Raw genomic sequence first — 23,248 nt, forward strand, 5'->3', positions numbered from 1 at the left:
AGGGTTGAGGTAAGAGCAGTTTAATAAGTGAAGGAAAAAGAAAAAAGTGATGCAAGGGCCACTGGCCAGGAGGCTGATACCCAGCCACTCTGAGCAACGGCTACCTTGGGAGACAAAACTCCCCACCCCCTTGTTCCTCTTCCCAGCTTTTACTGCCAAACAGGACGTTACATGGTGTGGAATTGGGTAGTTTGGGTCAACTGTTCCACCTTTGTCCCCTCCCAGTCTCTCCCCCACCCCCAGCCTACCTGCTGAGGGGCAGCTTGGGAAACAGAGAAGGCCTTGATGCTGTGCAGGCACTGCTCAGCAAAAGCTAGAATGTTATTGACACTGGTTTAGTCACAAATCTAAATCACTGCACCATCTGTGTTGTTATGAAGAAAGTTAACTCTATCCCAGCCAGACCCAGTACGTGGTGGGAAACTTCAGCATGCAGCCAAAGTAATGAGAAATATTTCCTTCTTCTTTTTTTTTTTTTTTTTTCTTAAGGCAATCCAGAAGAGAGAGCTCATAGCCTTTATTGTGAGCCTGCGAGGCGCAGAAAGCTGCTGGTCTGAGTCAGCCTGTGGGAATGGACACAGTTTACCATGGCCTAGGGAGGGATAGTATTTATTTACACTTTTTTTTTTCTGTTCTTCCTTATTCAGCAGGTCTGAATTCCCAGTTGATGTAAATTCTGGGAAATGATGGAAATTGCCAGCATGGTTCAAATGTTGCCAAACTCGGTGCGCTTTTTTGATAGGATACAAAATGGACGTATTCTTCTAGGAATAGGTGTTTTCCAACTTGCAAAACAGTGTGTGCTTGGCTCGGAATATGATTATTCCATTTTTGGAATAAAGGGTCTTCTACCAAGGAAATACACCAGTTTGAAGTGATTAAACTGGCAAGGATTCTGCTAAGACCAAGTGCTCCAAAACCTGGGGGAAAGCTGAGTTTTTGGAGCACGATAGGTTAGCGTGCAGAGGAGAAGTGACTAACGTGTTTGTTCCATCCGGTTCCTTCGGCGAGAAGCCGTCTCCCTGGAAGCATTCCTGCGTGGAGCAGGAGAGTGCTGGGCTGCCTCTCCTGGACACCAGTCCATCGTGCAACAGGGGCTTGAGATGAAAGATTAGGGAATACACTCGGAGTTAAAAAAGGAGTGAGTGAAGTGTAAAGTGCAGCGTTGCCATGATCCATACTTCGGAAATTTCTTGTAAGCTTTAGATGACAGCTTAAAGCATCCACACTGTCTTCTCGTTTGCAGCACACGTTTCACCTCTCTTTATCCTGATTCTTCACCTCCAGAAGTCACGGAGCAGCCAGCCTTCCTCACCTGCCCCTTCCCAGTCCTCTGTGCATCTCAAGCTCCAGCAGTGCTTTCCCCCACCGAGCTCCTCCTGAAGCCTCTGACCCCTGGAATCTCCCCCCTAGACTCAGGCCTGCATGAGGACTTTCTCTAAAGTAAGGAGGGAGAAGCAGCAGCATGGCTGACGTTGCTGTGGTAGAAAAGCTTGTTGTACTTCGGGGTTGCACAACCCCCCCCCCCTTTCATCCTCTGTACTTCATTAACAAATTCCCAGTCTCTCATATATTTTGGTATAGACTCCGGTTTGAATTGGGGGTAGAGAGAACTTCACGGTGGGAAGTTAAGTCTGGGGACTCTGTGGGGTGCTATCTGATGCTAACTTCACTTTAAATAGCTTGCTTTGTTATTTTATTCCCTGCTTCGTGCCAGACTGAAAGCTTGCAGCTAAGTGGAAAGGACACAAAGGGGAGAATTCATTAAAGATAACCTTGGAGTTGCCGTGCCTGGGAGGGGCTGGGGCCACTCAGGTTAGATTCTCTGCATCTCAGCAATTACTCCTGAAGTCAGGTACCTGCACCGAGCCCTTGCCCGGGAGAATCCCTTTCCTTTCCCAGGCTTTGCACTGAATTCAGCTCTTGCGAGCACCTGCGTCCTTGCCCCAGCAGGAACTGCAGAAGTGCCAGGCCACACAGGTTTGGGGGGCTCCCTAGGTAAGCATGGAGACAGCAGAGGAGGCAACAAGGCAGCACTTCAGTTGAGAGGAATGGTTTTTTTTTTTTTCCTTTTCCCCCAAGAAGAATTGGATTGATTTGTTGACATAAATCTGAACGAGCAGGCACATCTGAAATGTATTGGTTTATATTATGTATTCTATATTCCAGGCTAGATGATACAATTTTGCAATTGATTGTAGGAAAGCAAACGAATAAGCCCTTTAAAAAGGAATCTGTGGTAATATAGCTGGAATGAAGCTTGCTGTTACAAACTCTACTAAATAATGGCAACCTGTTTATTTTATCAAAAAAGCTTTCTTTCTATAACACTTTATATAGAGTGTACTACTAAGTAACGATAATTAAAAAAAGTCACGTTGCTTTCTTCGGAGTCTGGCAGTTCCTTTACTCTTGCTGGTTTCTGTTAACAGAAGGCAAGCGGGGTCGTTCGGACTGAGGGAGGACTCGGCCTCGCCCGGTGCCGCCCTGCTGGCACCAGCTGTAGCAGGATAAATGCCATTAGTAATCGTCATAGTTGACACCGGCTCCGTGCCTGAAGGTGTGTGGATTTCGTGGGCCAATTGGTGAATCTTCATCATAGTGGTGGTGGTAGTACCCGCCGTAGTATTCGTTGCGAGAGCGCCCTAAATTTGTCCAGTAGGAGATGTCATCTTCGAATTTCTGCCCCAAAAAAAAAAAAAAAGAAAGAAAATACTTGCTTTCCAAGCCAGAAACTTTACAGCAAGGAGAGTAAAACAGAAGAGGTGCAAGAAGAACCTTTTGTCTCTTTCAGAAATTCAGCTCCTTTGCATATTTGTCAAAACGAAATCTTTAGATCTAAGGGGTTTTGTGGCTTGTACATACCTTCTCTATGGGTTTATCAGGGCCCCAAGTGCAGAAATTGTCACTGGGACCCACCCTCACTCCCTCTGCCCACTGCAAAGTGCTTAAACTGAGAGCGCCGGCAACTGAAACATGCACCTGAGCACCTTTAGTATTTCTTTTCACCTTTTCAGTGGTGGACTATAACGTTTTGTACTTCACAATCTAAAGGTTTGGTTCTCCGCTGCTCTGATGTCCCTGAGTCAAAGTGGGTGCAACAGGCTTTCGCCTTATTCCCATGCTCTTTCATTCCCATTTTGCATGGGCAAAAATGAATGTACAGCACAGCCTTCTAGCTATGGAAATGCTGTAAGCGGTTCAATTCTGCTCACAACGGCAGAGGGAAAACAGTGTGCAAGGATATCAAATACTTGCCAAGTCAAAGCCTTTCCCTCTGAATGACTCTTTGGAAATATTTTTGGCTGAGATTTGAAAAAAAAGTTTTTCAAAATACACAGTGGGTAAGTATGGCCCAAGTCCTTTGCTGGAACAAACAGTTATTTCATTGTTAAAACTATGTCTTAATACTCAAGAAGACCTACTAAGTGGATTCATTGTATCCCACAACAGGCCTTATTTCAGTTTTTGAAATGCACACAGGAACTCGTGAGGAGAATTCATCTTATCTGCATGGTTTGTCCTTGTTACCTCCTGGTATTTGCCCCCAGTCTTCAGTTTCTGATGCACAAAGCCACTTTTCCTATTTTTCCTATCGCTACTGGGGGGAGGGAGGGTGATATAGCCATGCTGTTAAAAAGCCATTTTTATCTGCATAATGTCCAGGAGCAACAAAAAAATGGAACCTTCGTTCTTTCAGTCCAAGCAAAGGATTATGTCTTTAATCGTTCCAGCTTTGAAAATGAGAGCATTCATCTTGCAAGCAATCCACTGAGCATGAAGGTCCAAAATGTACTCCAGCTTGCCTGTGCCAATGCAATCTCGTTAAACGTATTCACACAGCTGACACAAGCCAAGAACTCAACATCTATAACTATTTTTGCCTCTTATTAATGTAGAAATTATTCTACATATGGGACTGCAACTGAATGCACATTTTTCGCCCTATTTCAGCAGCTATTTAGCAGAGCTTTGTGCAGAGCTGGGAACTCTTGACTCCACTCCAGCGTTTTTACAAATTAACTGGTTTTAAAAAGAAAAAAAAAAAAAAGTATCCTTCTCATTTGAAGGGAGGGTGGCTGCAGGCTATCCAACGGTTTTCCTTTCCCACTGAGAGTCACAGCACCGATGCCGGTGCTCGCCACGGTCAGGAGTGGCCCTCGCCGTGGGGGCACACGCATGCATCAGGTACCTAATGTTAGTGCAATTTCGCTGAGGAATGCCAGTCACGGCCAGCTTGGTGTGGGTTTCTCAGCATGTTAAAAAGCAAATTGATTGGGCTGAGGCTGCCAAATTAATTTCCTGAAATACAATTGATTGCTTTGGGTCCGGCCCCCTATTTCTCAAAGCAAACTTTGTTTATACGTCCATTTGCAATTCATTAAGCTTGAGTGCGGTAGCAGGCAGGAGCCCCACGCAAGGTTTATAATGTCATTTTTTTCCAGCAGCAGAATAGTGCAGAAATCCTGAACAAGTAACAGAGCTTCGATTTCTGTGCGATACTTGCTACGTTAAAAAAAAAAAAAAAAAAGAAATCCCGGCGGTGCCCGCGAGCAGAAGCAGGGCAGCTTCTCCCTGGGTGCCCCCGCAGCCGCTCGTGCCGAAGCCCTGCCAACCCTTGGGAGCAAGCCTTGCACTCACCGCCTCATCGAAGCCCAGGTAGAGGAACTGCTGGTACCACTGCTGCACGTCAGGCTGGCTCCTGTCCCACAGCTGGCGCCTCTGGCGTCTCAAGCTGCTCAGGAACTCCTTGGCCGCCGCTTCTTTCACCGACACCTCGGGCTTCGTGGCAACAGGGGCTGAAATTAATCCCCACACCCCACCCCACCCCCCCAAAAAAAAAAAAAAAAAAAAGGCATGCCAGGAAATTTTTAGTCTGCCTGAAGCGTACTGCTTGCAGCAAGTAAGAAAACGCTTCTCGCGTCACGCCATCCCCTTTGTGCTTGGCAAGGCCATGTGTGTAGCAGCAGTACCAGTAATAAACCCAGGAATCGTCGATGTGATAGGGTTTCTCAGCTACCCTCATGCTCTTGGATTTTCGAAAAGCTGTTCTGAGCTCAAAGACAGAAGCTGAGTGAGGAATTTAAATAAACAAACCCACACTCAAAGAGCATGTACACAGTGCGTTTGGGCTTTGAGGCGAGGAGACTGGCCCCTGCGTGCTGCTGTTGCAGAAATGGGAGTGAAGATGAGGAGTGAAGTTAAAAAGCCTGAAGGAGCTGGAGAAGCACTGCTAACTTATTAGGGTGAAGGGGGGGGTGCACATGAAAAGGTAGGTTTTTCAATCTGTTGTGTAAAAATACAGCTTTTAAATAACGGGTGCTACTAAATGCCCTGTGTGCCTGAAAATAAGAGCCCATCAGACTTTGATAGCACACTGCTTGGTGGATGCGTGGGAATGCCCTCGACCTGCCAGACCCAGGCGTGCCATCTGGCTTGCCCCGTGCCTAAGAGGCAGGCAGTGTGCTGTGGCTGCTAGAGGAATTTATGTTCCTCCGAAAGGTATGGATGGGAGGATGGGCTAGCCCCCCCCCCCACGCACTGGAATGAGAAAACGTGGTATGATGTTTGTTCTTCCTGTGAAACAAGAAGCACGTGTAGGAGTAGGAGGAACGCCTTGGCTTCAGGGGGTCCATTGCGATGAGGGAGACACCAGAAAGGTGAGTGTGGATGGGGATTTTCGGAGGGTGCGAGGGAAGAGGCTGGGGCACGCAGGGAGGTCAGGTGGAGATGCGAAAACCGTGGAAGTGGGAGCCGGGCAGACTCGCAGCGGGAAGGAGATTCAAGAGGCCGAAGTGACAGATGAGTTGTCGCAGGAAGAGTGGGGACACAGCAGGCTGCCCTGCCGTGATGAGCTGCGAGCTGATAACCCACCGTGCGCCTGGGCTGGGTGTTATCCCTGGATCTGGATATCCATATCCCTGGATCTGGATATGGATATCCATATCCCTGGATCTGGATATGGATATCCATATCCCTGGATCTGGATATGGATATGGACAGCTATCTATGGACAGCTGCACGAACGTCAAGAGAATGAGCCTTGCAGAGGGGACACTGCCAGCAAGGGAGCCAGTACCGCGCGCTTAGCCCGCCCGTGTTAGTGCACAACTGGAAAAGGGGGAGTTAGGCTGGAATGAAGGGGCTGCCTCTGCCCTCCATCATCACCTGGAGGCTTTGCAGTTCTTCCTGGTGTGGGCCGTGTCGCCTGCGCGCTCTAAAAGCCTCCCCGTGGGCATTGCCTCCTCTCACCGGGGGACCTGAGCAAACGCTGCTGGCTGCACGCCGGCACTGCGGAAGGGTGAGGTGGGGAACCCACGCGCAAGGAAAACACCCGTGGATGGGCACACATTTTCAGGGCTGGCAAGAGGCGGCGGGTGATGCCAGGAGGAAGCCGGTGAGAAGTTAGGCAGGCTTGCAGAAAGCGGGAGAGTCCCAGCTCGGGGCGGGAGGGTAAATCCTTTGCCTCAGCCATAGAGCAGGCTGAAGGGAGGCAGCCAAAACTTACGGGGCGTTTCAGCCTGCCCCCCATCTGCTGCAGTGCTGCTTCTCCTCAGGTAGCTCCATTTCCATCCCCTTCGCTCAACCAGTGGGCCATGCGGTGCATCTGCCCCGCCGGGCCCTTGGCCACCACCTCTCCTGTAGAGAGAGCAGTCTTCCAAAAAGGAAAGCGCACATGGGGCCAAAAGGACAAAGGGAACAAGTCAAGGCATCATGAGCAAGCCCGGTTTGCACCTTTTCATCTCTGCACCTGAGCAGTATTTCCACATGTTTCAATTCCTTGAAAAATCTCCTGACTTCCCAGAATAAACCAGATGAACGCCACGCCTGCCATGCATACACTGAGAAAAGTAAGTGATGTATGCAGAGCAAAACGCAGGTGTGCTACCTGAGGGTGGGAGCCCTGGGTTTTGGCGGGGGGCTGTGGCACGCGGAGCCTCCAGCCTTGCCAGCACCAAGTCCCAAAAGGACGCGGAGGCGCAAGCTCTGGGGTTTTGAAGTACAGTGTGGAAGCAAGAGCAACTGGGAACTGGGTGCTTGTATGCTGCTCCTCTGAGGGCCCTCCCGGGGCTGGGGACAGAGTGACAACACGCTGGCAGCTTTGACCGACAGCAACTGACTCAAAGGAAAAACAAAGGAAAGCAATTTGCTGTCTCTTCACTCACCTTCGCGTTTCCGAAGCATCAGTTTAAGCTTATTTCCCCTTGACACGTCTAGACAAGTCAAAATAAAACACATACATTTACTACACGGGAAATAACAACAACAACAACAAAAAGATTGTTTTTCAAAAAATACTGAAAGTATTTTTGTCACAGCTCCAGCCCAACGGGCAAAACTCTGTGGCGAGTTCCTCCCAGCACCTCCCTTTGCTCCTGTTTCCACGCCCCAGTGCAACATACGCTCCAGGGAAGCTTTTGATTCTCCAGCATCTTCCCCAGGGCTCCTCTCATCAAGGAAACCCTGAAACTGGCCTTCCTCGCTCATTAAATTATAATATTTTGCAGCAGAAGACCACAGCCGGTGCCAGTACCGTGACACAGCGTCCAGGGCGGCACGGTAACTCTGGAAAACCCTTGTCACGGAGTGAGGGGCACGCTAACAACCAGACTGCTTCAAGATTCTTCCTCGCAGCCTGTCCCAAAGCACATTGAAGCCATCGTGCTGCCGAAACCCTTTCCCGGAGGCATCCCAGGCGTTCGGGATCCCTATAACAGGATCCTGGAGACCTGCAGGTGCTCGGCTGCTCCAAAAGGCTTTATTTATGCTCGAAAACGAGCTCTTTTAAGAAGATGCTCAATTTGCACAGGTTTGGGGAGTGACCAAAAGCGTTCACCCACGCGGCCACGTGTGGTGACAAGGGAAGGTTTTTTTCCCACTCTCCAGGACGTGTCAGCTCATGTTTTCCCACCCCGCAGCCCCAGCCCGGCTGCGGGCGGTCACTCACCGGGGGCCGCGCAGAGCAGCGGGAGGAGGAGGAGGAGGAGGAGGAGGAAGGCGGCCCCGGGCAGGGCCCCGCGGGGGCTCGGTGGTGGCATGGCGCGGCGACCCACCTGGGAGGGAGGAGATGGAGAGGGTGAGGATGGAGCCAGAGCTGGAGCAGGGAAGGGACACGCTCGCCCGCCCCAGCCCGGCCCGACACCACGGGGAGGGGCGGGGAGTGCGGCCAACCCCAGGGCCTTTGCCTTCCAACACAGGGTGAGATATGTTTCGGTAGGACAAGGCACCCCTCTTTGTTTGGTGTGGCACAGTCTGCCAGTTCCCAGCAGAGCAGCTTGGGGTTTTTTGTTTTTTTTTTTTTTTTTTGTTTTGTTTTTTTTTGTTTTGTTTTTTTTTTGTTTTTTTTTTTAGGGTGACACCTAATCCAGTGCAACTGGTCAAGACCTTTCAGCGATTCATGCAGGCTTGTCTTACAGGGAATTAAAATAAATAAATAGCTGTAGCACGTCGTTTAACATTTCTCCGCCTATCAAGCCAGTTTGTCAGTTGCCTGCAACAGCAGATGAAAATCGAGAGCTTGGCTTGGTGGGGAAATGAAATCTGAATCAATCAAAGGTGGCTCAGTTCTGTTTTTTTCTCCCTCTCCCCTCCCTCCCTCCCTATTTCCCTCCCACTCCTCAAGTCCGCAGAAAGCCACAATGCATTTTAACTGATCAGCTTTAAAAAATAATTTGGATTTCTTTTTCTTTATATAGACAGCTTTAGTTTATAGTAAGAACTCAGGGACCAAAAGCCAAACTCACAAACTAAAAGCCCGTTCTCAGCAGGATCATAACCATAACGGTGCCTAAGCTCACTCTGCCTTTTCCTAATTCAGATTTAAGCTTCTCTTGGTGAATTCAGCTTCTCTCAGCTCCTTCCCCTGAAAATGCCAGAAACACCCCAGATGAAGCCTAGTGAAATCTTTGCCCGTCCTCGGCCACACACCTCTCTCTTCCGTTGCTGCAGAGACCCACGGCACTCAGGAGACCGTCACGGGCGTCTCGCCTCCTGCTGAAGCTGTGCCAGGGTGCAGCGAGGAGCACGGGAGGGATTTAGGGGGAGGCGAGGGCGGGAGAGCCAGACTCCCTCTGTAACCTGCTTGTGAGAAATCTGGCAAGCACGGGGGGCCTCTGCTCCCTGATCCAAGGACTGTTTCCAGATGAATACGTACACACTAGCTGTGTATACTGTATATACTGTAATTGTGTACAAATACGTACACTGAAAACATGTGTGTATATACACACACACACACCTGCATGGTGAGGGAGCCGGGCGGTGGGGTGGCAGCTCCCTGTGATGAGATGTGGAGCCCGTCGGTGCCATTTCAGGCACGGATAATTGTAGGGGTGTGACAAGACCCTATAGCTGGCTTTACCACTCACCATAAAACACAGAAGCAGCACCAGCATGGGCTGGTCCCTCAGCAGTTCCCCAGGCCCAGCCTGAATTGTCACTTCAGGTGGCTGCTCCTGATTGCCCCATGCATCTTTCCCCTTGTGAAAAAAGTACTTGGAGCTGTACCCAAAGCCTTTCCCCTGCCTCCCTCCATCTCCCCAGCACCCTCAAGCTACTGCTCAGGCGTCTCTGCTCATCCCAGTTGAAGCAGCAATAGCTTGAAAAAGCGGTGTGGTTGCTCCAGCCAAAGGGCACCGTGCTCTCTGCAGGGGAGTGGGGGAAGAGCAGGAGGGAGCAGCACTTTCCAGCCCCCCGTGATGGAAGCACTCCCGCAGGAGGCTGGTGTCCCAGCTCAACTCCCATGAAACCGGGAACTAAAATTACTTTGTCCTTCCTGTCACTGCTTTTGAGTGCTTTTTCCCCATAGCCCCATGTTTCAAGTGTCAGCCGTGTGTTGGAGCAAATGCTCCTTCTTCTGAACCAACGCACTCTTTCATCAGCTTAACGTTGATGACCTCTTTACTAAAACCACCTGAGGTTTTTGGATAGCTGGTTGCAGAAGTAGCAAGAAGGGACAGAACAGCTAGAAGGGACAGAAGCGAAGAGCACGCATGTAAGGCAGCATGAAACAGCCATGATGTAGATAATTTATAAAACCGGGGTGAAGACTCATGAATTTTTATGGTCTACTGCTCTATTAGTAATGGCAAAGGGCGTTTTGTTCAGCTGGTTGGTGTGTGAGAAGCTTGCATGGGAGCTGGGGCTCTGCAGAACTTCAGGCAGTTGGTGCCTCTGGGCCAAGGGAATACAAAGCACAAAACCTCCTCCAGATACTAAATATATCCCGATGACTCAAGAAACTGCTGAGATAAAATGCTACCTGGCAAAGCCCAGAGAAAGGATTGACTCAAGTGCAAGGTTATTGTAGAAAATCATCACTCTAGTGGTGGAAGAAGTGATTGACAGAAGAATATAATGCTCAGGGTTAAACTGAGTGCAGTATCTTCCCAGAAGAGGTCACTTTCTCAGTTCAGGGCACAGAAGTTTTTGATATCAAGTAAAAAAGTTGTGTAAAAATACAACACCCCTTCTTTTCAAAGGCAGTGGTGAAAGGTGACTGGTGTTTTTCCAGTAGCAATCTTTATTTCTGTTCCAGGTTGTTTTAAGGACTAAGTCAGCATTGCCTTGGTGGTGTAGTAAGGTGTTTTTATTTTTCTGCTGAGCTTGCACCTACTGCACCATTATTAGAAGTGTTGGCCTTCAGATGAGTTTATTGACATGCCTGCGGTACCCCTTTCTGCTATTTGCCATGTAAAACCACAGCTGCCGTGTGCGTGGCTCAGATACTGCAGCGGGGTTTTTTCCTGGGATCTCTCGGTCAGCAGTGACATCGCTCTTGTTAAACCATTCCCTTCTTCAGCATGGAGGAATTTAAGTCCTGTCTTAGGGCTTGGTTTGCCTCTGCTGGCACGCCAGTGCTGGGAGCTCTCTGCTGGCATGGCTGCTCAGCATCCCCAAGGGCTCTGGGTAAGCAAGTCTGCGCTGATGACGTAACCCAGTTAAACGTCTTTCACCACCTCTGGTGACAATGGTAGACTCTCGTCGTCAAAATTTTGTTGGAAGATGCTGATTAATTTTGTCAGCAGGATTGTTTCCCAGACAGCTGCGGGATGAGGAGGAGCGGTGAGCAGGGCCCCTTTCACGCACCGTGTAAAACTCCGTCAAGTCCCTTAAGCGTAATGGGGACCACTAACGGGCAGGATGCCCACGGCGGGATAGCAGGATGGAGCTGGCAGGTTTTGCTGCTTCCCCAGCGTGGGTCTGGGTTATGGTCTTGCACGCTTGAGTGTTGAGGCAGAAATCTGAGAGCAATCCAACAGAAAGCCACTGAGAGCCTGACCTTGAGAAACAACAGGCAGGAGCCAGGCAAGGAGCTCACTGAAGCCAGAGAAATTCCGATTGCTGCCGGCCAACGTTGTCTCCGAAGCCTGCAGGACTCTGTGTAAGTCTTTTGGGGGTAAGCAGATAAGTTTCTAGCTTATTTTGTAAAGAAGTTCTGCGATTCACTGCATGCTTGGCGATTGCTTGGGTGACCCCATTCCCCCTGGGTGATCTTTGAGTTTACACATAGTGTTTTTAAGCCCGGTGGCTTCTAAAACTGCTTAAAGTGGTGTGGGCATGTGTGGCTGTTTAAATGATCTGAACTGAACCATGGGGAAAATCTTGGCCGTGAAGAATCACTGAATTTTTAAGTGTCTGAATTCCTTTATTATTATTGTACATTTTGCCTAAAGTTAAGCACAGAGAGATTCCTGAACAGCAGAGAGACACCTCTGCTTTTGCATCTCATCACAGTAGCTGTTGAGAGAACTGTGTTGTATTCATTAAAATGTAAGAGATAGCATCAGTAATGACCATTCAAGGCTATTCAGAAATTCAAAGCACAAAAAATTGCGTTAAAAAGATTAATCTTGGTTTCTTTCTTTCTTCCTTTATTAAGCTTCATGTTTTCAAGTGTTTCAACACAATAGTGATTTTAGATATAGCGTAGATGTATTGGATTTGCTTGTGGCAGGGTTTTGGTACAGGGGGAGGGGGCTACAGCCGTGGCCCCTGTGAGAAGCTTCTTGAAAGCTCCCCTGGCTCCAAGTTGGCCCCACCTCCGGCCAAGGCCGAGCCAGGTAGTGACAGTGGCTGCACCTCTACAAGAAGGTGTTTAAGAAGAGGGGGAGTGAGGGAGACACCTCTGCAAACACCGAGGTCAGTGGAAGAAAGGAGGAGGAGGAGGAGGAAGCAGGGAGAGGTGTGCTGGAGAAGAGACTCCCTTGCAGCCCATGGTGAGAGGGCGGGCTGCCCCCTTGCAGCCCATGGAGGTCCATGGTGGAGCAGATGCCTCCCTGCAGCTCGTGGAGGTCCATGGTGGAGCAGATGCCCCCCTGCAGCCCGTGGAGGACCCCACACCGGAGCAGGTGGCTGTGCATCAAGAAGGCCAGGACTCTGAGGGAAGCCCACACCGGGGCAGTTTGTCACTGGGAGGATTGTGACACACAGGGGGGACCCACGCTGGAGCAGTTTGTGAAGAGACGCAGCCTGTGGGGAGGCCTCATGACAGAGAAGTTCATGTCTCCCATGGGAAGGACCCCACACTGGGGCATGTGATGAACTGACTGTAACCCCTATCCCCTGCCCCCCTCCACACCATTGCTGGGGGGGAGGTAGAGAAATTGGGAGCAGAGCTGAGACTGGGAAGAAGGGCGGGGTGTTGAGAGGTGGGTTTTTTTAAGATGTGATTATATTTCTCACTGTCCTACTCTATTTGATTGATGGTGGTGTTCAGTTTAAATTTATGTTCTTTCTTTCCAAGTTGAGTCTGTCTTTATTTCCCTATGACCGTAATTATTGAGTGACCCCTCCCTGTCCTTGTCTCGATCCCTGAGCTTCTGTTCTATTTTCTCCTCTCCATCCCACTGCAGGGGGGAAGGAGTGAGTGGGCAGCCGCGTGATGCTCAGTTGTCCTCTGCACTTAAACCACGACAGTAGATTAAATGCTTATATAATCACAGGACTCCCAAAGCTGGATTTTCAAGGGAAAAAAAAACACCAAATATAACAAGATTGTGGCAAAATACTGAGGCCCGGAACCAGCTTACTAACTTAGTAGGCAAATAGATAAGTGGGAAATTGGCCTGGGATTGCAGGAGATGACACTTTTGCAGAGAATCACACCATTTGATCAAGAACATGGCAGCATTGAACAGTGTTCCCACCACTCGGAAAATGATTATTTTCTGTTAATGAGGTTTTTACAAAGTCTCCCAGCCATATTGGCCTGGTGGCTAGCCTTAGGACAGAGGCACTTGGCACTCCAGATTGTTTTCTGCATCTTGTTCCAAGAAAACCGCAGGAGTCGTGTTTTCCTTCCAAACAGAAGGAAGAACATTTAAGTCATCAGTCAGTTCTTTCCAAAGCACTTGGGGTGTCATACTATTTCTTCCACTGCTCTAGAGTCCTCCCGATAGATAGTGACAGGACCAGCCCCAAGTCCCAGGACAAACACCTTTGCTTTAGGGACAGTTTATCTGTTGCTGGCTGTGAGTCTCATTGGCCTCGACATATGGTTTAGGACACATTTCATCCATTGTGCCTCAACTCATTGCACTATTACTTTGGTCCATGTTATTAATAAATATTAGTGTTTATGTTTTCCATAGAAAATAGCTTAAAATAGTGCCATTTTTTTGCCCTGCACTTGGCTACTGCTATTTTTTGCAGCTTCTGCCTGACCCCGTCAGATAAGAAATGGTGTCTGTTGGTCTGCTCGTCCTCCTCCCTTCACTAACTGACAGTACTTTGCTGCCCTCACTACAGATTTAACCTTACTGCTCTTGTGATAAGCACAGTGAGAAGCAGATTAGTTCGGCAACATTATCTGATCATGGCTGCTTCCTTTCCCCAGAGGAATTAAAAAAAAAATTCTTTATGAAATCCTTCTTTTTATCTTCCACTGCCTCCAGTATATTTTTAGGATAAACCTGGAAGTATATAGCAAGTCTGCAAGTCAGATATAACAGGAAGGGAGAAGGACTGTAGTACATTATGCCGTGTCTTTTTACCACAGACTGATTTCATTCGAATCTTTCTTTCTTTTACTGCTGTCTCTCAGGATGCTTTATGCTTCAGAGCATTTTTTCTGAACTCTTATTTCTGAGCTATTTTTGACTTATTTTCGTTCCCTTCTTTTATTATTCACATCCAGAATGCATGGACACTCTTTTTTTTTTTAAAAAAAAAAAAAAAAAGGAAAAAACACCCAACAAACAGGCTGCAACTACTCAAAGATTAGTAAATGCAAAGTCTTAAAAATCTTAAATCTGAAAATTTGGTTTTAGCATCCCTCTTCCTGCACAGTATTGCTGTCTTAATGGTTTGTACATATCTCTGTTCTATCCCCGACACTCTGGGCTTACTTATGGGGTGGATGTTATTAATATAATTTAAAAAAAAAAAGCTATTTGACCTCGTGCTACATCATGTCATCACTGACCACGTTAGTCACAGTGATCAAGACCTTCCCTGAAGAGTGTCCCATACCACCGCCAGCTGCCCTGTCCTGGCTGCCACAGTTTCCCCGTCTTCCCAGGCCCCCAGTCACATCCTCATCCCAAGATTATTACTTCCTCCCTTGTGTTTCACCAGAAAGTTGATCTGGGGACACAACACCGTCACATCAGCAACTGCAAGACCAGGGGAAGTTGTGAGGGGTTCCTTGCAAGACCAGGACCTTCAAGCACTTGGGCACCTTCGTCACGGCCGGAGGTCTGCATCTCCCCTCGCCACCTGCAGCCCTAAACCCCTTCACAGAACAGCACACACGAGTCTCCTCCATTGTAAAGAGTGGCACCAGAGGAGGCAGACTTTGTAACACACAGTTCAGGACGTTCTGATGACTCCAGCACAAACTGGAGGATGGCTGGAAACCAGGTTGTGCTTCCTGAGGCAGCTGCCTTGCCCTTAAGAGTTTAAGTCAATGTGGTGGCTTGCTACCACCAAGATGGGGAAGTCTCTGCACACTTCTACCTCACCCTCCCCTTTCTTACCAGCACCGGTTCTAGTTCTTTTTAGAGCCAGTTCAGTCTGCTAAAAAAAAGCAGACCCAGTTTAGTTTTGCTGGGTTAGTTATCTTCAGGACTAGTGAGCTGTGATGGCTCGGGTGGGTGGCTGGCAAGAACTGGGTCAAGTAAGGCAGTGCGTGAGTGTGGCCAGAAGTGGGAATGAGGTGAAACTGGTGAAACAGAACTTCTCCTTATTGCTGGAGGAGGCTATTATATCTACCACACCCTGAGGAATAGCTGGGGTCAGGCTCACTCGATCCTCGGTAAGCACAGTCCCTGGAGCAGGTCACTGTGGAGAGAGGGGCAACCCGAATCCACGCTGGTCCCATCTCGTCTAAATGCCCCAGTCAGATCGCTTCCTCCTCCTGCCTTGTGCTTGAGGCTTTAGCAATGCCTAAAACTGGTCCCTGCAGCCCAAGTCGGTGCCTTCACGCCCTCTTAACGATGACTCAGACGCCTGTTAAATTTGGGCGTGCTCCAGAGTGGATTTCTGCCTGCGCAGGGAAGTTTACTAGCAGAACAAGTTTGCTTGCTGAGGGGCAAAGGGCTTGAGACGGTGACAGGTTAGCTCTACCCAAAGTTTCCTTCCCTGTGCCTCAGTCCCCTGAGCCCCAGCAGCCTGCAGCCACACACGACAGCCTGGGTGGGAGGGCAAGCATCTCCACTGCAACCTCACCAGCCTGGACGTAAGCCTCAGAGACCTGCAGGGACACAACACATGCCTTACTGAGCGTGTGCTTTACAACTATTCTTCTTCTTTTTTTTTTTTTTTTTTTAATTTGAAATGGGACAAAGTGGGTGCGTTTTCATGGGGAAGGAAAAGGGGAGCATCCCAGAGAGCTGCTGCCACCCCTTGCTCAGTTTGAAGCCCCTGTTTCAAAGCATGGGAGCTGGAACCCTGCCTGGAGCCCGCCAGGCGTTTTTAGCATAAACAAAACAACCTGTTTTCCCCCGCCTGTCTTCTCAGGCAGGTAAGAATCAGATGGGCTGAAATTTTCAGCAGCACTGCCAGCCTGCCTGAGGCAGGCCTCTGGCACGCAAGATGTCTGCCCAAAATGGTCAAAATTCGGCAAAGTCATCCGCAGCGGAGGACAGGTGACTGCTCTCTCCTCAGGTCTAACACGAGCCTTTGGGAGCCTTAGTAACAGGCAGGACATCCCAGATCAGAGCACGATTCTCGGGCTGTCGGAGCAGAAACCTCACTCGTCTTCCTGACGTTATCACGTGTGACCTCACGCCTCTCTTGATCTGCCCCGTGGCCGCTCTCGCCGGCGCTGCTGTGTATCTGCTTTCCAGTTTCCCCCAACACAGCCCTGCCTCTGAACAAGCCTGTGCCTCCGTTCATCTGATGTTGGATTACCTTTCTGATTTACGATCCGATTCGTTTCTAGGAGAATGCACTTTCTGCAGTTTCCATCCTGCTGCTGAGTAAGAGATCGTGACATCTTTAATCTTCCCACATGAAGCCCCACTGCACCCGGCTGGGCTGAGATGCCAGCGACTTCAAAGTGTGTCTGTGCCAACCTGGCAGTACAGCAGCTGTGGGGTAGGGAAATTTGAGGGGAGATTTTTTTGCCTGTTGTGATCCTTTAGGCGTTTGTCTTGCAAGTATTCGTGCACATATGTATTTTTAATCATAAGAGCCCTGCAGAATCCCATTTATCTCAGAAAGATTAACTCCCAGTCTGCTGCTGCTTATGCCTGGATCTCACAAAACACTGTCGTACAGAAACGTGGCTCCCCAGGAGAGACAGGAGTCTCATCCCTGGGGTTGTGTCCAGTGGGTGACGGAGGGGAACACCTCTGGGATCTGATCCCGAAGCCCAGCATGGGGCCTGACCCAGCTCACAGCAGGGCCCATTAGCCCTGGCTGTGCTAGCTAACAGGGCTTCACGACTTCTGAACTCAGACTGGCTCTCCCTCAGACAAGCAGAAGGACCTGCCCGCGTTTCTTGGTGTAGACAGGCCCCCGAAGTCCCTGCTAGCTCCCCTGGGCATCGGCATAATTGCTCTTACGTCCTGGAGCTCTTGCCATGGGGGACAGCTGTGGCACAGGGGAGCTGATACGCTGCCATCCATCTCCGGCATGTTGTCTCCTCTCCATGAAAAAATGTCCTTGTGGGCAAGACAGCCCTGTTTCGGGCCAGATCACTCTATCTGGGGCCAGAGCACTTTAACCAGAAAGCTAACCTGATTCAGACACAGGAATTCTGAGGCTGTAATTCTTCATGGGGGGGCGAGCAATTTAATCGCTTACTTCTACCAAAACCAACACAAAAGTCTTTTGTCTCCTCTTTTCTCAAGATCTGCCAGTATAGACTTTTGTGTCCAACTCCTTATTTTAAAAGAAGACTGCAGTGATTTCTGCTTTAAGGAACGTTTTCCTGTTTTAACATCTCTTCACGCCCTGCACTGCAGACCTGTAGTATTCTTCCTAAGCGAAGGACGGTGACTGCCTTTCTATTAGATAATGTTACCACCTAATGGCCACAATGGAATGATGCTTTCACCTGGTAATTATTAGTAATGATGCAGTGGCTGTAAGTCTAATATATAGTAGCTGAACATTATTTGGAGCTGGGGAGGACCCGAGCAGGGTAGTTGTACAGTGATGCTCTGGTGACACTGATCTCTTTCTCTCCCGTGTGTGTCCAGGTTAGTGTTTAGCCATACAGGAGTGGGCAAACATGCAGACAAACCTTTGAGGACTTATTGTACCTTACAGAAATGGCCCGAGCACAGTAATGACTATATGATAGATCAGGAGAGGCTGCGCCGTGGAATTAGATTGTTCATTTTCACTCAGGTAATAACTGGGTTAGGAACATCTTAAAGTTGGTCATTTAAACTTTTATTTTTCATGTTGATTATTTCAGGTGCAGGGACAGCATGCAACATGCAATATAACTTCGCTGTTGGTAATCACTTGCTAATCAGAGATGGTAAGATCATAGAATCATGGAACGTTTCAGGTTGGAAAAGACCTTTAACATCATCGAGTCTAACGAGTCTAACTGCAAACCTAACGCTGCCAAGTCCACCAGTAAACCACGTCCCTAAGTGCCATGTCTACACGTCTTTTTAAATACCTCCAGGGATGGTGACTCCACCACTTCCCCGGGCAGCAGGGAGGAGACAGAAGCAGATAGGAGGCTTGCTGTCTTTTTTTTTCAATGAAGAGAAAACTGGGGGAGCACAGATCAGTCTTTGAAGCATGCAGTACCTGATGGGGGAGCACATTTTTCAGAGATCTAGCCTGGCCTGCTGCTGAGTAAATTGTAGGCACCTGGACAAGAAGAATCCTGGCCCTGTTGATTCAAATGCAAAGTTTGTCCTTGGGCCTAGTAAAGTCAGTACTTTACCCCTGATCGTTTCATATGAAACTTTTTTGTCACAGGACAGGGTTTGGGTTGGCCATTTCATGAGAAATAGTGCCACACTACAAAACAACAACAACAACAACAACAAAAGAACACAGCCCAATATAACCAAATCACTAAATAATTACAAAGGCACTAAATATGCCTGTGGAAAAACTTAAGACATACTAAAATGTTTAGAAAGGAGAAGAGAAATAAGAGAAATACACAGCGGGAAGAACAGAGAAATACATCCTCTCCATAGAGAGGACTTTTGATCTGAAAAAGAAAGGAGCATATTTTGTAAGATATATATTTTAATAAAGAAGCCAAAACCCTCAAATCTCCACTACTGTCACCATTTCTACACAGTTCCCATCAAACCTCCAGTCTCAATATGTGAAACAATCAATCAGTCTCCCCCAGCCATAGAGAGATCCCGCTGCCCAAGGCACAGATTGATTTCCCTGCGAGACAACTCCAGGCTAGGCTAAAAAAAGAAACAAAGTAAAACAAAGGCTGAGAGAATACCTTCATTTTGGTTTCATTATGGACAAATCCCACCTCTTCTTATTTCATCAGAGGCTTCTCTCCTATATTCATCTCTGGTTTCCAGTTAAACATCACATATTTTCATTTAAAAATAAGCTCTCACACACAGAGAACAAATCTTATATGTAAATAAACAGCACAAACCAGGAATATTATTCAAAGATCTAAGCACGTTCTCTGCATATCAATATATTAGAAAATGTATCTGCCTTTTCCTTTCCCAGACTAGGTGAGAAGCTTCAGGAATGAATTATCAAAAATTATCTAAGGCAAATTTGTGACAAGAACAATTACAATTATGAAACGTGGATATTTTGTTTGCTAGTACTTGGATTCTGTGCACAGGCAATGAATGTGCAGGTAGCAGAGCAGCCTCCCTTCTGGAGTGCTTATAACCTAATTGAATGTGTAATGGGCTCAGAGTCTAACTTCTGAGGGAAAGTATCAGGTGGTGTTAGCAAACATGTGGAAGGTGTAAGACATTTCTCTCGGACAACACTGGAACATCTTCAGAAGAATTGTTTTGGACTATGTGGATCTTTCTTAATGTAAGGGGAGGGTTTCTTTTTCTTGCTAAAAGTCTCTTTCACGAGTACTCTTCTTGATCCTGAAACATGAGTTCATGCAGGGGTGTCGGGAGATCTGAATTATGCAGGTGGTCAGCCCAGGGTGATGTCTTTTAGCCTTAAAATGAATGCATCTTTCTTGGATGTAAAAGGAAGGAAAAGACAGGTGGTAGAGTTTGTACATTTACAAATCACCTACGAAATTGATTGCTTCAAATTTATACAAAATTGTCAGCCAAAGCCAACTTTCCTTCAACCTAACCATTACCATTTTCCCATCAATTGCACGGCAGTGGCTTCAGGCCATGGCTGAAAAAGGACGGCGGCCGATGACAGTGCTACAAGGAGCAGAGGGGCCGCAGGTAAGGAGCAGAGCAGGCAAAGGATGGCAGCGTAACAGATCGTAAAGACCCAGGGGCAAGAGCGGGACCCAATTCTGCAAAGCCTTGACAAATTACATTTACTCCCAGAAGCTAAATACTTGTGCTTGTGCCTCCTGCTGAGGATGAGAGCTGGCGTGGTGAGTGGTAAGAATATGCTCTGCAAACACAGCCTTCACAAAGCAGAGTAACAAAGATGTGCATTTTCCCATCGCTACACTGAGACCCAGCCATCAGGCTGGCTGACTGCCCTAGGGCTGATCCTTCCTATAACTGAAAATCCAGGTTTGATCCACGCTCTGTTAACTGTTCAGTTCCAACGGCTTCAGCATCTTTCCTCAGTAACCATACTTGGCGATCAATATTTTCAGAGGCTGTTGACACAGCCTTAAAGGCATCCCATCTGTGTCTTATCATCAGAGAGCTTCTCATCGCCGTATATTCACATTAGCATTCACAGGGAATGAAGCCGTATTAAAAAAAGACATTGAGTATGAGACCTCTAAATAATACCTGGATGGATTTATTACAGAGTGTAATTGTCTTGCAACATCCAAATGAACATTCAGGAGAGAAGCCCCGGAAAATATCAGACCTTGCACAGTTTCTTTCAGATAGCCCTTCTGTACATCATTAAGTCTTGCCTATAGCAAGTCAAGACAAACACAGCATGTAAACATTTCTGTATTTCAGTCTGTGCTAAATAAATGTTTTTCCTAACGTTTTTTAAAAAGCAGATGTTTCCCTTTGAATCTTCATGCACTAGCATAAATCATTCTACTGTCACCTTAAAATTCTGCATGTGTACATGAATGCAGGTGAGTAAACTGCAGTGGTCAAACATGCAGGCAAGTGAATAGACCCCCTGCATGCCAAATTTTTTTTAAAACAGTGTCTGTCCATCACCGGTCCCTGCACTTGTTAAGGGACAGCGTTCTTCCACCCTATGGTTATATTAAGGAATTCCCTAAACCAGCTAGATTCCTAAAAATGCCCAGAGTCAGACTTACTCAGGAGACCACTCCTCTCTAATAGGCATTTGTTTGAGGCCAAGAATCTAGCTTGGCCTAAACCAAGACTTCGGCAGGTCTTGGCAAGAGTCCAGCTCAAAGAGTTTAGGGGCCGCCTGCTCCTGCTTTAATCGCCTGTCTCCAAAGGACGGGCACGGAGCGGGCTGCCTGGCCCCAGCGCCCTGCCCAGCCCACGGGCACAGTGTGTCCCCGCACGGCTGCCCTGGGCAGGTCACTTGTCACTTCTGACCATTTCCATCAGTCCAGCTGAAGGGACGCTGCAGCGGGGCAGGGACACGCGTGCCCCCGCAGCTCTGCGGCTGCAACGGCACCGCTGCGCCAGCAAAGTCCTGGAGCAAGTCCTGGCTTAGAACCTCACGTTGTCTGGACTATGAGTCGGTGAGAACCAGTCCTGGGAGCGGGGGGCAGCCCTTTACAAACATATTAACTGACAATCAGGTTTGAGGATTAAAAGTACACTGTGGCTGCTGCCTTCAGCTTGCTTTCAGGAACCACAGTGAGGCTGAGCTACTCAATTGTCAAGCTCGCTTTTGTTAAAAATACTTTCCCTTTACTCCCCAAACATGGCATTCTCAATTTCACCTATAAATTACTTCTTCAGTCTGCTTGTGTAGCAGCATGAAAGGCAAGTTTTGAAATGGAATCTGACAAAGGTACAAAAGTACGTAAACCGGAACTCGTCTGTGCTACAAACTTCAGCTTTCATTAAAGTAGCGATTTTTAGTTGTTTCCTCACTGGTCAGCTGCAATAAAGAAATTATTAAGAAACAAACAATAGCATTACCAGACACTCTGCTAATATTCCTCTACGTCCACTCACTTCTAATTTTTTCAGCCATTTCCTCCCCTACGGAATGTGCATTCGCACTCCCGTGTGCGCGCACACACGCGTGCACTGACGGACAAAGAGCATCCTTCCAGCAAGGAAAATATCCTGCATGAGGCTAGAGACCATTGAAGGCTAAAATATTTCTTTACGACACCCCACAGTTGTTGTCAGGGCAGGAGTAAGACGCCACAATAATTTTTGCTAAAGAACATTAACAAGTTTTTGACATTCTTCCCCTTCCTCAAGCAAATAAATATTTTATCAGTTTACCTTTAAAATAATATGCTTCCTGTCTCCTTCTCAAATGCCTGGCCAGAAGAAATGACCTTTCCTCCTGCCACAGAACAAATGTCTCTTTATTTCAGCCTATCTCACCTCCTGCAAGCGGGGCAAGAAGCGACCAAGGCTGCGAGCGTGGCAGCCCCGGGACTGCCGGGGATGCCGGGCGTGAAAGGCGCGTTTATTCCGCCTCTCCCGAATCCCAGCCCCTCGGCTGCAGGCGTCTGCCGAGTGCCTCCCTGGACCAAGTGTGGAGAATCACATTTCTGCTTAATCAGGCCGGCTGCCTGGAGAAAAAAAAATGATTGCAAGCAGATGTACCCATGTTCTCATGTGAAAGGAATTTGGGCTTTTGTGTCGGCTGTATGAGCGACTGGCTCCGGGGAGTATTTCAGTGCTCTTTAATTTCTTGCAGGTGCTGGGAGACAGTATGAGCCGGGGTGCAGCAGAGCTGAGACCCAGCACCCAAGAGGTGCACGGAGGGATGGCACACCTAGGGTCAGCAGGAGGGCCAGAGGCAGAAGGCATGACCAGCAGGCTCACCTTACTGCAGGAAACAAAGCTCCCTCTTGGGAAGACCCGTGCTCCTGGTAATTGCTGGCCGGGCTCAAAACCACGCAAGGCTGCAGCGGTAAAACAATGTTTTATGCCAGTCACGGTGGGCTTTTGCCTCTTGTTATGGATAACCCAGGAGGAAAAAACAGGATAGGCATCAGAAATATCAAAATAATTTCTCTGAATCTGTAACTAGCCAGGGACAGACAACAAGCATGGCATCTGCGTGTCAAAAAGCACTGGTTTTCAGGGGGGCAGCCCAGTAACATTGCAAATGGCCCGAGGAAATCACAGTCAGTTTAAAGAAACTTTTGAGGCAGTGACAGCTGTATTTTGGGGGCACGTTATGTATTTTTAGCGCCAGAACTGCTAAGATAAGATACATATCCAGGTGTTCAGTGGAAATGGATATACCCTTTGGATAATGCCTCAGGACATCTGGCCACATGAGGGTGAACATTCATGGCCATGGCACACATCTGGACATACAGCGGTGAAGCAGCTGTATGCAGTACATCAGGGCCCAGATGCTCCGCACAGGGCTTACCTACAGGCAGCCAGCCACACGTCCACGTTCATGTACAAGCACTAAGAAGAGAGGCTGTATTTACTGCCACTGCTTGGAAGTAACATGATCATGCAGACCTCAAAAATACCACTACTGCGGCTTGCTTTTTACTGTGCAAAATTCAGTCCACATAGTG

At 48.1% G+C, this 23,248-nt stretch overlaps 1 protein-coding gene across 2 annotated transcripts; it reads right to left on the reverse strand.

Annotated features, from left to right (window-relative positions):
* Positions 1-4: 4 nt before the first annotated feature.
* On the reverse strand, positions 5-22,209 carry ECRG4 (ECRG4 augurin precursor). 2 transcript variants are annotated; one of them, XM_032996947.2, is made up of 5 exons: positions 21,981-22,209; positions 7,949-8,054; positions 7,167-7,214; positions 4,642-4,799; positions 5-2,682 (listed from the first exon to the last, which is right to left on the reverse strand). In XM_032996947.2, the coding sequence occupies exons 2-5, from the start codon at positions 8,037-8,039 to the stop codon at positions 2,521-2,523; spliced, it is 459 nt and encodes a 152-aa protein (XP_032852838.2). In that variant the 5' UTR covers positions 8,040-8,054; positions 21,981-22,209; the 3' UTR covers positions 5-2,520. The 2 variants fall into 2 exon arrangements, with proteins under 2 accessions (XP_032852838.2, XP_042662197.1); XM_042806263.1 differs by lacking the exon at positions 21,981-22,209 and adding an exon at positions 8,929-9,003.
* Between the last annotated feature and the right edge of the window lie 1,039 nt (positions 22,210-23,248).

The sequence above is a fragment of the Tyto alba genome, unplaced genomic scaffold, assembly GCF_018691265.1.
Source record: "Tyto alba isolate M040663 unplaced genomic scaffold, T.alba_DEE_v4.0 Super-Scaffold_45, whole genome shotgun sequence".
Taxonomy (NCBI): Eukaryota; Metazoa; Chordata; class Aves; order Strigiformes; family Tytonidae; genus Tyto; species Tyto alba.